This window comes from Phyllostomus discolor, chromosome 2 (genome assembly GCF_004126475.2).
Source record: "Phyllostomus discolor isolate MPI-MPIP mPhyDis1 chromosome 2, mPhyDis1.pri.v3, whole genome shotgun sequence".
Taxonomy (NCBI): Eukaryota; Metazoa; Chordata; class Mammalia; order Chiroptera; family Phyllostomidae; genus Phyllostomus; species Phyllostomus discolor.
The window spans coordinates 199662733-199678449 of record NC_040904.2 but is presented as its reverse complement, the minus strand read 5'-3'; the positions used below and the strand labels follow the sequence as shown (position 1 = coordinate 199678449).

Here is a 15717-nt window from a genome sequence, read left to right as displayed (position 1 = left end):
AACTAAACACCCTTAAGGACTGGAATAATTCATACAAAATTCTAAACCCCAAAGTTTCTCTCGCTTAAATGAATTTCACACTCCAGTGTAAACTCAGAAATGCTATGTTGCTGTCACACTTCTTTGTTCTGCCAAAGTTTAAAAAAAAAAAAAGATCTGTACATAGCTGACAAAAAAAAAAAAAAAAAGAACCTATCTGCCGGCCCAGCAATTCTCTGTTCCTGTCTAACATACGGTGGATTCGATGCACAATAGAACTTGTGGTCTTTAAACACTAAAAAGCCTCTCTTTACTGGCTGGACACTGCAGAATGTTCCCCAGCATATTCGCACTACCTACAATACATGTCTTGCATAACCGTAAATTCCTTTGGTTGTTGGAGTCAACTTATGCAGTATTTTCACATGCTTTGATGGTGTGCATATGAAAATTATCATCTGCATTTTGGGAGTATAGCTCCTTCTGCCTTCAGCATTGAATTTCATGCTGCTTGACTGACATCTTTTTATATTCCATCCAACGGAATGCCAATAATGGCTATCACAGAAGTTCGGCATATTTCGTTTTCTCAGAGATGGAGGTGACAGAGCAGCTACGTTGGAAAATTGGGGGGGGGTGCATTTTTGAAATCTAAATCAGTGTGAAGATTATCAGTGCATTAGGATCGTGCATGAAGAATTTTGGTTTTCCTCATTTCCTTATCTAGAAAGATCTCTTGCTTCATATCAGATCAATTTCCAAGCGGCAAGACACATTCTGGTTTTGGAACACAGAGTATACAGGATGGATTAACCCTAACTCCCCTTTCTTAATTACAGATGAGACCCATCGGCCATGACGGCTACCATCCCACCTCCGTCGCGGAGTGGCTGGATTCCATTGAACTAGGTGACTACACCAAAGCCTTTCTCATCAACGGCTACACATCGATGGACCTGTTGAAAAAAATCTGGGAGGTTGAACTGATTAATGTAAGTTGGTCTCTTAAAGACACCTTAGTCATTCAACCCTTGACAAATGAAATTCTTATTAGACACGGGTAGTTGTTCTCTTTCTTCGTACGTGTTTAGACATCAAGGTGTTTCAGGTGTGCCTTGTGTTTTAAATACCCGTCTCTCTGGGCTCCAGCCAAGCTCTGCAGTCACGGTCTTTTGAGGTCGTGAGGTGGGGAACCCAGCGGACTCTTAGGGTGTTCTGCATTATCTAAAACAGAAAACCTTCCACGCACTCCTAGATTTTCCATCTTAGCAAATTTGTCATTTTGGGGTATGGATGTAATAACAAATAGGCTCAAAGTTTGGTCTTTGTTCAGACATTTTTGGTTGTCTGTTATATTTCTGTCTCTACTCCTTAATTGCATATATAATAGCCTATATTTAAAGAACTGCCTCTGTTCTTATGGACTAGGCTGCTGTAATATCAAAATTTTATTTTCCACAGCTTACATCTAATTTTGCCTCTGTTTTATTCGTACTCATGGCATAGATTTTCTATGTAAACTGGCCAACGTGTGTTGCCATGTATTCGAGTCCAAAGAGATCAACTAAACGTGCACAAATGTTTTTGTTACTGAATCTTATTTCATTTTTACCCTGATTTTACTTCTAGTGGCAAAAGATAATACAAGGGATGAAAAGGCAATTTATAATGAGCATGCCTTTGCATTATATTTGGCATCAGATGGAAAGAGACAAAAAGACAATATATAATGAGATGAAAAGACTATATCATGATTATATCTGCATTACATTTGGCATCACGAACGTTTCTTTTTGAAGAAATCATTTCATCTTCTGGAGAATTTGTTAGATTTAAGCTCCATATTCCAATAACTGAAAAAGTGCTCAAAACTAAGAGACAAAGCAAGTAAATTTCTGCTAGTTCAAAGTGCTCTGTTCTTCCCTTTTTGCTACTGTCTCCCTGGAAAGCCCAGTCTCTGCAGAATCCATGTCATTATTTTAAGTGATGGTCATTAGTGGTAACTAATTATCCTTTGCTTTTAAATGTCTGTCTTAGAAATAATACCTTTTCCAGAACATCTCATAAAAACAGTTCTTTAATCTAAAAACCACTTTAAGTGGACAAATTCTTGGCTCCTTCTAATTTGCTGTCATCTACTCTTAGCTTTCTGTGCTCTACCCCTCACAAAAGCAATCATTATTTCAGAAGAAACTTACAAAAAGCCTCTGATTATTGTGCTCCTAGTTTGTGTGGCAATGGAACTAGTGAAACTGTATTGCTTTTTGCTTGCATCAGGCAGATTTCAGTTCTTCCCTGAGAACTCGATACTCTCTCACGGCTACTCTTAGCCATTTGTTAAAGGGGTGCCTTCTGTAGATCAAACAGGCATGGTTCCAGTTACGTTGCACTCTAGCCAATGAGGCAATTGACAAATATCTCTGTGTAACATCTTCCGAATAACGTCACTTCCCACTGGAGAACAAGTAGGGTAGAGGACACGGGAGTCACTCACCTGACTGGCCGTAGCGACAATCCCTCACTGAAAAGAGTGGATTCCAGTAGAACTCTATTACCAAATGTTTGAAGCAAGTGTCACTGAAGCAAGACTAAGCTGTCTCAAAACCCAAATGCTGAGGCTGGTGTTTTGAACCACACCCTCCCCAGTGCTGGGGGGCACCCACAGCCTAGAGATGCCTCTTCAGTCCCAGTCACCAGGCCTTGTGACAATTGCAATGCCTGCACAGTCAGTGGGGCCAGAAGGTTTATTGCCAAGGCTCAGGGACTGATCCACCACCATCACCCACAGGGCCAGCCAGCCTGGAGTTGGGACAGAAAGAGAGCCTTTTCCACCCCCTTTGATCTTTAAGAGTTCTCCCTTCAGCCGTGTTTGCTTTGGTGCATTGTGACGTCAGTCTGGAGAGCAGACGTGCCTGTCGTGAGCATTGTATCAAAGGTGGGAAACATAGTCCCCGTGTCGTAGACCTTGAAGGCAAATTCCTCTGCATCTAACACCAACCTCTTTCCTTATTTACTTTAATTTCATTTATTGTCCTGAAAACAAACAGGTAAAGTTAGACGTTCCTTGTGCAATCTCTGTGGACACGTTTGTACTCTTGATGGGGGGGCTTTGCAGGTCACTTAACTCAGTAGATACATTGATTACGGACAAACACTGGTCTGTACTTTCATATCTGGACATCAGAGAAGGAAAACGTTTGTGTCCATCAGAGCTGCTGTAATAGGGGTTCACGGGATGGTCTAGGGTCGTCGGGTTTTTAAATAAAAGAAAGACACAACGTGTGTGTGCTTCTGGCTTACAGCGCTCTCAACTGGTCTCAAAGTCACGACTTTTATTTATCCCAATGAATGAGGGAAGGTATCCAAATATGAGATAAGGTCATATAGAATACACGGGCCCAGTAAGTCTATACTAAGTACCCATAACTTGTTGTGTTCCGGCCTAAAGGGAGTGCACAGTCGCCTTGAGGTAGGACAAGCCTCTTAGGGAAATTCACATCCGGAATCTCGGTAATGACTGGCCAGTCTGAAGGGAACGGAATGGCTCCATTGACTGTTGCTCGGTGTAAACTGAAGAGAGACGTGCATGAACAGTGTCTCTGACACGGAGGTCAGCCGGTACCGAGAAAGAGGATGGAGGACAAGGAGGCCGGTGGCTGATATGATTACAAGTAACATCAGCAACATTGCATAGTATTGAATAAGCCTCCAATTTGACATGGTATTGAGCTTGATATTAGACAAGTAATATAGTCTCAGAGAACATAGTAAGTCTATTCTGAATATTTTCATGATGAAATGAACACTCTACAAAGTTGTGACTTAAAAAGTGCAAAAAACTGAGCTTGTCAGGATGCCCGAGTAGTCTGAAAAGTGCAAAAAACTTTGAAATTATAATATTTCAAAAAGTATCCAAAGATCTTTTTCTTGGTGCAATACATTATTGTCTGAAAACCAAGGTTATCTGAGCAACCTGAGAAGGGTTTGGGTCACGGGTGACCCTGTGTGCCAAGTGTACAGGTTGGGAGCGTAGTAGAAATCTCATGTCTTACTACCAGCACTGTCAGCAGGGGAAATAAAGCAATAGAGAAACCTTTAAGACATCAGGTGTTGCCCATGTTACAGTCCATGTGTGTGTAGACATAGCGAATGACGTGTATGCCAAGAATCGTTCCCTTATTCCCTAACCCATGCTTTATATTCAGAAACTGATGTTATCAATATCTGTTTTGTCCCAGTGTCTGCCATTATCATTAAATAACATCATTAACATCGCTTTTGCATTGATAGTTTAGGGTTATAATATGAATATGTTGGAAGAGATTATCAGGCAAATTGTTCCCTCTGCAGATGCTAGCTGGATGAAACTCTAGCTTGAATTACAGTCCTCTGCACAGGCTTGTCAGGAGAATTCAAGATAAGTTAACAGTGCAGAAGCACATCGATGTGTTTAAGTCAGAAGGTGCTTTCGGGCCTCGCGTGTGGTGTCGTCAAGTTTGCACAATGGTTTCCACTGCTATTGGCAACCTCGACAGTCCTGCACGGGGGGAGTTTTAGATAAAAGGGCTACGTATTTTCTGCATGAAATGTGTATGGATAATGATTAAATCTCCATAAAATTATTCGTTTTCTAGATAAAGAAACATATTGCAATTATGAAAAACAATGTTAATTTATTTTACCGCTGTGTACCTACTAAGGGAATTTTGGTAAGGCTAAATAAATTTGAACTGTCCGATTTATTAAATTGTGAACCTCAGTGGAGAACGTTAATTTCTTCCCAGTGGATTTACCAAAGAACTAATTCTAGCTTAGGCTTATGATGTCCCACAGTACTGATGACGATAAACATGCACATTAAATGGACAAAATGAAAGTCAGATTTCACTGCATTCTTAAATCTCTGCTCCGAAGGACAAAAATAGCTTTAAAAATCTCACTGCAGTCATTGGCTGTGTTTTCAATATCTTTGGGCAAAAACAAACAACTATGGGGAGTGGTATCTGTGTGTCCCGTGAAAATTGTTGAGACGTATTTTGCAACCATAATTGATTATAAGATCATCTGCTCCTTGCCTGATAGATGCTGGAACTACACGCACCTCACTCTTTTGTGTAGGACTGTCAGGGTTTGTGGGGTTTTTTTCCCTCTTGTGCAATGCCGTTGATTTAATTTCTACCTCTCCGTGGGAAATACTGTGATAATCCAATCACATAGAGATGTACGGAGAAATTTCCAGAGGAAACATTCCAATTTGGTGTTAAATCAGTAACTGTGTGACTTTATTTGTTTAAATGCTGTAGAAATATAGTCCTACGAGTATCAAATTTAGGCTCATTACTTACTTTGATGTTTCCACTTTATGATCAGTATTATAAACTCACACCCCTCTCTACTCTACCCTCATTGCCATGACAGCAATAAAACTTACTCCCTGCAAGTCTGTCTTTGCACTGTGTCTGTGACCATGTGCACGCACATGTGTGTGTGCACACTGGATAAAGGCCGATGGTAATTTACACTCCCAACCAAGAAGAACAATCTGCAGACCCACAACTTGCAGGGAAGAGTGGGGAGGACGAATGTTATAATTCTACCTCCAAGCCAATTATTTTCAGTAAAAGGTTATGCCTTCACTACAGGACATTAATAAATGAGAAAAATATTCATTTTTCCTCACCAGGGAAGCTCCATCAGTCAACACTTCAAATGTTAAAAACTTTAATCAAAGCCAAAGGCTTTAACTAACTGGATATGAGTATTCAAGTGTAAAGCAAACTTCATCAATTATCTTTGGATTTAAGCATTTCATCTATACCCACACATGGATAGCTCCTCGCAAGCCCCAGGGCAGCTGAACACCATGTCTGAGCTTCAGGCTTGTTCAGCCCATGTCGCAGGGGGAGTTCCTGGGCCTCACCACCCCATGCACCGCCTCCAACGTGCAAACTCTTCCAATCATCCTCTTCTTAAAGCTTGCCTCACTTGGCCTGTGTTTTGGAAATAGACATCCGTTTCCCTTCCTCATATGAGATGGACAATCTTCTCCCAAGTAAACACTCACTTTCCAGTGTTTTCCCCCACTTTTCGAATATGGCCTGGAGGCTGGCGGGACTGGCACTACTGATTCCACTGTCCTTCAGCATGTTTTGTAATATGGCAACACCTATTGCATTGCTCTCAGTGATGGAGCCTTGACCTACACTGAGGCAGAATTATACCCCAATAAAACGCACTTAAACACTAAATCTTCATGGGATGGAGTATTGCTTTTTTTCCCCATTGAACGTGAATTTGTTGGCATTGCAGTTAGTAAAACACACACACACACACACACACACACACACACACACACACACACAAATGAAAGTCAGTAAGGCATTTGGCCTGAGCACTCAGCACAGCCATTTGTGTGCGAGAAGGAAAACCATGTTCTGGTGTTGCAGACATTTCTACCTTTAAAACATTGTTTTAGTGACATCTGTTTCTTCCCCACCCAGATTCCATTCACTCTTCTGCTGGTTAAGATTTCAGCACTCAAAGTTTCCTCTGAAAGCCACCAACCACTTCCAGCCCTGCCCCATTCCATGTCTGAGCGTCTGACCTAGACCGCAGCCAAGCTCAGCATTCCAGCCTTCCCCTCACCCCCAGGGCTACAGAGTATTCCTCTTCAGGATCCCTATTCATTCTTCCTAATCTGGGGATCCAGTGCAGAATGGAAATATGGAGCCCCTCATTCAATAACTCCTGAAGATTTGGAGTCACTGGCATCAGAACACTAAACCAAACACAGGACCGTTCAGAAGAAAAGTTGCAGGACCGTGTGCACCCGCAGAGATCACACACCCAAGAAGCCACAACTTCTCCTCATCCCTTTGTGTTTGCCCTTATTTCCACCTGCTGTCGCTTTCCTTCTGCCTGACAGTCTTCCTTTAACACTTGTATGGTGTGAGGCTGCTGGTAAAAAGATTTTATTTTGCCTTCCTTTTTGAAATTCATTTTTGCTGGGTATAGAATTCTCAGGTAATAGTTCTTTATAGATGTTGATGCACCATTCTCTCGTCTGCATTACTTCTGACAAGAAATCTATCATACTCTCTTGTTGTTGTTCCTCTGTATGTAATGTGTCTTTTTCCCACTGTCTGCACTTTAGGTATTCTCTTTATCACTGCTTTTTAGCACTTATAATGTACCTTTTTATATTTTTTTCATATTTCTTGTGTATGAAGTTTTTTTGAGCTCCTTATGAAGTTATAATTTTCATCAACTTTGAAAAAAATTGGTCATTATTTCTTTTCTTTTTGTGGTTTTCCATGAAATAGCTATATTTCTTTTTTCTCTTGAACTTTTCAACATTTTAATTTTTTAAAAGATTTTATTTATTAATTTTTAGAGAGGGAAGGGAGGTAGAAAGAGAGAGAGAGAAACATCAATGTGCGGTTGCTGGGGGCCATGGCCTGCAACCCAGGCATGTGCCCTGACTGGGAATCAAACCTGAGACACTTTGGTTCACAGCCCATGTTCAATCCACTGAGCTACGCCAGCCAGGGCTTGAACTTTTCAACATTTTTAAAAGATTTTATTTATTTTTAGAGAAAGGGGGAGGTAGGAAGAAAAAGAAGGAGAGAAACATTGATGTGTGAGAGATACACCAATCATCAGTCAGGTGCTTCTCACATGCCCCCTACTGGGGACCTGGCCTGCAACCCAGGCATGTGCCCTGGCTGGGAATTAAACCACTGACTTTTAGGTTTGCAGGCTGATGCTCAATCCACTGAGCACACCAACCAGGGCTAACTTTTCAAAGCATTTATATAGAATGATAGCATACACTTAAAAATCTGTGTGTGTGTGTGTGTGTGTGTATAAAAAGTGTACAGCTTAATAATTTTACACAAACAGACCACACATATGTAACTAGCACCCCCCTAAAAAATTACCACCAACATTCAAAAGGTCATTCATGGCCCCTTCCAGAGACTGGTTTTCCCATGACCCCCAAGGCAACTACAACCCTTACTTTGAACAGCAAAGCTCAATTTGCTTGTTTGGAATAGAGTGTTCCTCCATGTGTCTTCTTTCATTCCCATCACATTGCATGTAGTTGAAGGCTGTCCTTTCTCTCTCATTGCTGTATATTATCCTCAGCTTGTCTCTCCAGCTTCATTGAGATGTAATTCACATACTGTACAATTCACCCAGGTGTAGTGTACAATTCAATCATTTTCAGTATATACACAGTTATATAATCATCACCAAAATCATTCTTATTATAGGCAAAAAACACATAGCAGAACATTTGCCATGCTAACCATTTTAACTATACAGTAGAGTAGTGTTAAGTGGTGTTAATATTATTGTACAGCAGAGTTCTAGAACTTTTTCATCTTAAACTGGAATTCTATATCCATGGAACAACATCCAGTTTCCCCCCTCACCCAGCCCTTGGCAGCCACCATCCTACTTCCTGTTGCTAAGAGTTTGGCTGCTTTAACTACCTCACTTAAGTGAGATCATGCAGTATCTGTCTTTTCGTGACGGGTTTATTTCACTGAGCATAAGGCCCTCAGAGTCATCCATGTTGTGTAGCATATGACAGGACTTCCTTCTTTCTAAGTCTGAATACTATTTCGTTATGTGTCTGTAGCACATTTGTTTTCTCTATTCACCCGTTGATAGACATCTGGGTTGCTGTCATGTCTTGCCTACTATGGGAAATGCTGCCATGAACATGGGTGTGTAAATATCTCCTTGAGATTCCGTTTTCAACTATACTGGCTCTATACCTAGAAATAGGATTGCTGGATCATATGTTCGTTCTACTTTTAAAATTTTGAGGAACCTTCTTAATGGCTGCCCCATGGTCATTATTTCTTAAAGTATCGTTTTCTGTCTTGCTTTTTCTCTCCTTTCCATGGAAACTCCAATCACAGGTATATGAGGCCATTGGAAGTTGGACCACAGCTCACCAATGCTCTATTCATTTTTTCAAGATTGTTTCTCTCTGGGATTCATTTGGATAGTTTCTATTGCTATGTCTTCAAGTTCACTAACATTTGCTTCTGGTAATATCTAATCTGCCATTACTCCTATCAAGCATATTTTGCATCTCAGAGATTATTGTCTCCATCTCCAGTGGTTAGATTTGAGTCCTTTTTATGTTTCCCATGTCTCCATCTAACTGCTCAATCTTCTCTCTAACTTGTTGAGCACATGGAATGCAGTTATAATAACTGCTTTAATGCCCTTGAGTTCTAGTTTTCAGTTCGTCTTCTAACTTGTTGAATGTATGGCATGTGGTTATAATAACTGTTTTTCATGCTCTCATCTTCTAACTCCAACATTGTGTCAGTTTGGGGTTGGTTTTGATTGACTAATTTATTCTCATCATTCATAGCATGCTTAGGAATCTTCACTGTATGCCAGACAATATGAATTTTATGTCATTAGGTGCTGGATATTTTTGTATTGCTATACATATTGTTGAGCTTTGTTCTGGGACACAGAGAAGCTCCTTATATATGCTTTGACCCTTTCAGGCTTTGTTTTTCGGGTCTTGATTTGTTAGGCAAGACCAGAGCACCCTTTGGTCTATGGCCAGTGCCGACTTCCACACAACTGAGGCAAGAGGCTCCGAGCATCGTAACAACACCCTGTGAGTTTCCAAGCTCCCAGTCCAAATAGTGCGAACTGTCACCAACCCTGCTTCAATTCTAAGCACCATCCCCACTAATCTGTTCAGGTGTTTTTATTAATCTGGCCCCAGATAGTTCCCTTACCTACGGGTGCTGATCAGCACTCTCCCCCGTCTAGCACTCAGCCCTGTCAACTGGAGCCACTTATTCTCCCTGGATTCTCACCTCCATCTTCCAATTCAAAACTTTGCCCAGGCTCCCTGGGTTCCTTCCTGCCCATGGCCTGGGAGTTCCCTCAAGGTGATAAACTAGGGCAACTGTAGGGCTGACTCTGCTTGCTTCTCATCTCTCAGGGATTAATGTCCTTCACTGCCTCGTGAGCAATGTCTTGAAAATCAGTGTTTCATTCGCTTTGTCTATATTTTTCATGGTGTCAAGTGGGAGGGTAAATCCCACCTCAGCTACACCATCTTGACCGGAAAGAAACCGGAGCCCATGCAGCCTGTTATTAATCCCGCTGGGCCGGGGCCCCGCACCTGAACAGTTGAAGCAGAATGTTTGGTGGTGGCACCTGAGCGTCGAGAGGTTCTTTTTCAAAGCTCCCCAGGATATTTTAGTGTGCAGCTTGGGATTTAAAAAATGCTGCTGTAATCAGCAGGGATCCATCAAGAGGGTTTTAGTCAGGGGAGTGACAGGATCAGAAGCAGTAGGCAGGGGCACAAGCCACTTAATAAGGTAGAGCTGAGTGTGGGGGAAGAAGCGGCTGAGTCAGCTGATTCTGCTCCACTGCTATTTCTAGCCATGCATGTGTTAAGCATGACAGCGATAAAATCGATACACCCTGTGAGAACCCCAGGGTATCCCTGAATTGGAAGTCCATACCTATTGACTCAACTTTCCTCATTTTAACCCTATGTAGCGAGAAGGTAAAACACGGTCAGTATGCAAGGACAAGTATAATACATTTCAGAAATGCTTTTCAATAGTGCCTAAAATTATTTCAGTTTGGCCCTTAAAAGGCTAAGCTTTGGTTATGTGAAAAACTGACTTGTTATTTATAAAAAGGAGTAGGACATATGGTATGTTTCGGTGCTTCCAACGCACCCTGTCTTCTTTCGTTTTTTTTTTCTTGGAACCAGGTCACTTGATTTTGAATCTTCTATCTGCCACTCAATATGTGGCCTTTGGGAAGTCGTTGACTCTGGGCCTCAGTTTCTTGTTTATAAATAGAGAATAATAGTATCTGCCCTGCTGGTTTCCTGTGAGTCTCAAAATCCCATGAAAGTTTTTTATTATGCATGCCATTCTCTGCTCTCCCTGTTTTATTTTTATGTTGCCCCTACCTTTTTCTTTATCTCTTCCCCAGATCCCTCTCCCAGAGTTAGGCTGGGAGCTGGCCCGCTTCTCTGGAACACGCTTCCACTGTTCAGGTGCCATTTGCTCCTCCCTCTCAGTTGTTGCTGGTGAGAACGCAGATAGCCCTGTGCAGCGGGCAGACTCTGGCCTCCTTCTGGACCCCATGCCCTTTTCTCCTGCCTTGGCCTGTCCCATCTTGCCGGACAGGTGTCATCTTTTCCTACCAGCTCTGTCAATCCCCTTACTGCTGAGCGCTGCTCAGAGCGCTCCCACCCCAGGAATGACTCCGTTTTGTGGACCAACATTCAGGATAAAACTATGGAGGGTCTCCGCACACCACCCACACACCTCCCCAACCCCGACCGCTGTTTTTTCTGACTGTGCTTGGATGCGGAATTACTAGTGTCTTTTGCCCCCAGCTACACAGCTTTCACCCTTGACTCTCAGTCACCCAGTTCCTTTTCATTCTTGAAGCAGAAGACCTTGGGGTAGAGCAGGGTAATAGCTCAGACATTAGGGGTATACTCATCCTCAACTTATTTTCCATAAGTTAAACCTTAACAGCATCTGTTCCAAAGTTTCAGCCTGATGATCCTTAAGACTAGGAACTTCTGAAGGCTTTTTGAAGTAGCTCAGTCTTTCCTTTTCATTGAGAGTGCTCCCTTAAAATAGTATCATTAATTATAATGAAGCTTTTTATTCTTTATTTTGCTCAGATTTCTCATATGGCATGAGGACTTTTGTTTCTTTAAGAATGCTGTTCTGGAGATATTTAGGGCAGAGCCCGTTGCTAAGGAGACCCATTTCCGCTGCAGTTAAATAGGTAAATGCAGTACACCGGCTCTGTGCTTCCAGGAGCTTTGGGAGGGGAAACATTCTAATGGATGATTCCATAGTGTAAAAAAAAGAAAAGAAAAAGTTCTCCATAAAATGCAAACACATTTTTCATGCTTTTCTAATGGAGAAATGCTTTGGGTCTTCCTAGGGAGAAGACCTGAGTTCATACTGAAACTATAAGCGTCTACCTTCGTAGATGGAATGAAAGCCAGAGGGCGTTTTTGTTAGGGGAAAAAAAACTATTAAGAATTTTGAAGCCTGACATAGGAGCTGCCATGGCAATGCCATGATAATAAGTAAAGACTCAGTAAATCATAATGCTTTACATCATCACCCAAATGAGTATACAAGATTAGTGTTAGAATCATCCCATTCTGAAAATAATTCAAAGCCAGAGAGGAGAGAGACAAGGCAGGTGATTGTGTAGCTTAGGACTTATATCTGCTTGAAAGATGCTTAAGGTTGATTTAGAGTTTAAGTTTAGCTATTTTACTAAAGAGATGTATTATGTTAAATGAAATATCTGCACTCTCAATTTATTTTTGAACTCAAGTAAAGAGCTGTTACTTGGAACCTCAGAAAGCACAGAAATTCCTTAGCGTGCAGACCTTATGTCTGGCATCCTGTCGCCACCTGCTGGCAGGATACCTAAAATACAGCGACTAAATCGTAAAACAGTTTCTTAAATGCAGAAATTGCAAAAATAGAAAATATTCCATGCTAGTTTGATATCAGTCCCTATGTTTAATATTTAGCTAATAAAACATGAGTCAGGAGATTTCCATTTTTGTAGGCACAAAATTCAAACACCCTACACCTAAAATTATTTACAAAAATGGAAACCCTCTACTGTACATTCCACCAAATAAACTAATATGGGATAATAGTGCTTTTTCAAATAGATATCTGTTTAAGTACATATTCTACAGTAATTTTTCTCTACTTTTGTATAAGTTGCTTTGGGGGGATAATTGGATTTTCTTAAACTTTCATGGGATCATTACTTTTTAAAACTTCTATTTCACAGTAGCTGTGGGTGGGGCAAAACAATAAGGATTTTACAGTCTTTACCCTCAAAAGAACCTCCAGACTAATGGGAAAGATGGATGTTTACACTAGCTGTGCCAAGAGTCATATTAAGAGGAGCTAAGAATAAAAGTGGACTCAGAATTCCAGGTGGGAACAGAGGTAGGGTCTTCTCCTCCTGGGAGGGCAGAGGGGTGAGAGGGAGGGGCCCGTGGAGCAAACAGCGAGCACCAAGGGTGAGAGCATGGGAGCTGGGAAGGCAGTCTTCCGGCGTTTGACTCCCAGCTCAGTTTCCTGGAGTTTACTCCCTTGGGCAAGTCACTGAACCTCCCCCAAGCTTCCATCTCCTTGCCTCTAGATTTTGGACAATCACATTATCTATCTTCTAGATAATATTGTTGTCAGGATTAAATAAAATAATCTAGTAAAGCATTTTGCACAATGCTTTGCTAAAATAAAAAGGCACTCCATTTTTGTTTAACAGAAGCCAAATGGTAGACAGCTTCCCAGTTCCCGCCATTTGTGGGAAGCACGATCAGTAGTCCCCGGGCCGCAGCAATGCGGGCCAACACACTGGCTGAGAATGCGGGGGCTGAGAGCAATCCGCACCTGCGCAGCTCACCGGTCTGCAGGTCGGTGTCCAGGCAGAGCGTGACTGGGAATTCCTTCTGCCCCGCTGGCTCCCTCACATCTGGCAGTTGGCTCTGGTCTGTCGGGGTACAAGAGTCCACCGATCCAGGCTGGTCTCGGCTCAGACACCAAGGGCAGCACGGCTCTGTGCACGTGTCCTGTCCCATAATATGCTCCCCCAGGCACGTCCTATAGCAAAGACAGAGAAATGAAAACGTGCAAGAGCTTTTCCAAGCCTGTTTGCTAACGTACCTGCTAACAGTGGCCCAAAGGAAGCTACCGGACCAACCAATGGAGAATCAAGCTGCAGGATGTCGTTTACTTCTTAACTGGAGGAACTGAAAACTCACATGTAAATGTCTTAGATGCAGGCCAGAATTGAGGCCGTTAGTACAATCCATCCATTACAAAAGAGAAGTTTTAATTAGAGAAAAGAAGAGAGAATTTTAAAAATGTGGATGGTCTTATTGTTTCTAAGCCTCTAAAGAGAATGTATGAGCTCAAAACCATCTCAGAACATCTGCAGTGGTCAGTGATGCCGAAGCGAGGGGCCGGGGGTGGGGCAGAGTACTCGGACCAGGTCCTGCGCTCGAGGGCCTAAATGTACCTGTCTGGAGAGTTTAGGGGTGGGAGCTACCCCTAACCAACACTGTGTGATAGTGGACTTGCTAGCTATATAAGAAGCTGAAAATGTGTTTGTTGACTGACCATCAAACTAAATTATTTTAGAAAATTAAACACTAAAGTATCTGATGGAAAATCGTCTCCACGCCTTTCTCAAATAGCTGGTACATACCCACTCTTTTTTCAGAGTGGGTATGCAGCAGATACTTTTTAAATTGAATGTGGTTCCTTAGGTTCGTTTTTTTTTTTTTTTAATTGAATGTGGTTCCCTAGGTTAGATTTTTTAGAATTGAATGTGGTTCCTTAGGTTAGTTGACTCCCTAGGCAGGCACTGGGGATGATAGTAGTAATAATAACAATAATAGAAGTTTTAGTGCCTTCTTCTTCATCTTCCCCTTTACTAAATGGCAGTCTTGCTCGAGACTTTGCCCTCAAATCTTCTTTCCCCAGCGCTAGGCTCTTGGACAGCATCACCGACGGAAATGCTTCACCTGGCTCCCCCAAGGAGATGGCTGCCAAGGACACGTCTCTGGCTGGATTCCTGAGGTCCAGACACAGCTCACAAAGCATCTCAAGTGTATTATTTGACTGCTGGGATTTGCATCCTGTCTCTGCCTTTGTTACCAAGATTGTTAGCTATCGTGAGCTCCATCAGGGTGTAGGCACGCACATGCACACACATGTAAAGAGGGGGAAGGGAGAGGGAAAGGAGAGAGGGAGCAGAGAGGTGCCTCTTTTGCCACCTCCCAAATGCTAAAAATGAAATAGCAACTTGCGTTCAGGAAACGTGCTAGAAAGAAGGCGAAAAGCCCATGCCCAGCCTACTGTATGCATTGGTCCTTGGAAGCCTAGAGAGGAGGCTGAGATGGGAAGGTTTCGTGTAAGTACAAAGACCCCGGAATCCCTCCAGAAAAACAGATAAACAGATTACCCCTCACCCACGTTTCCTTGAGACTGGCTGAAGCAGAGAAGACCCAGTCACAGTGCAGATGCCGCTGGAGAGAGTCAGTCTACTACTCATTCTCACTCACCGCCAACTACTGTGATCAGATAACCAGCTGACGTGGAACTTCACCAGCAAGTGCAGGATTTAGGGGTCTGAAGGGAGAGAAGAGGGAGGGCATTCGGAACAAATTTACAAACACAGGGAAGCACCAGAGGGAAAGCAGGCTTGGGTGGCAACGTGGAGAAGAAGCGGGACTTGGAGTTACTGAGCCAAATTCAAGTTCTGGTTCTTACTTCCTCTAGGGCAAGAAGACACTTAACCTTTTATTTACCTTTGGTTCCTCCTTATTACCCACAACCCTGCCAGACGCCAAGCTCCTTGAGGACCTGACCTCAGAAGGCTCAGCTGTGTGTCGGCCCCCAATGCCCTGTACAAAGCGGCTCCTTAAAAATACTCACTGATGAGGTGCTGCCAGGGGACGAGTCAGGAAAGGAAGCCACAGGGGAGCCACATGAGACCAGGTTGTCAGAGACAACATTTCTCCTACTTGGCAAGTGCAAGGCCCAGGAGAGGCAACCATCTGTGTGCCCTGTACCCATCTCAATGCCACCACCGGGTGCTGCCATCAGCTGGGGATGCCAGGCCTGTTGGGTGGGAATGCTTAAGTCGAAAGGCAGACCACCC

At 42.7% G+C, this 15717-nt stretch overlaps 1 protein-coding gene across 13 annotated transcripts in view; it reads left to right on the top strand.

Moving 5' to 3' along the window:
• Positions 1-15717, top strand: part of ANKS1B (ankyrin repeat and sterile alpha motif domain containing 1B) — an 833247-nt gene that overhangs the window by 581057 nt on the left and 236473 nt on the right. For all 13 annotated transcript variants that reach the window (XM_028531910.2, XM_036019451.1, XM_028531904.2 and 10 more), the window contains one exon: positions 819-971. In XM_028531910.2, coding sequence (XP_028387711.2) covers positions 819-971 — 153 coding nt within the window. The remainder of the gene's footprint in view (positions 1-818; positions 972-15717) is intronic.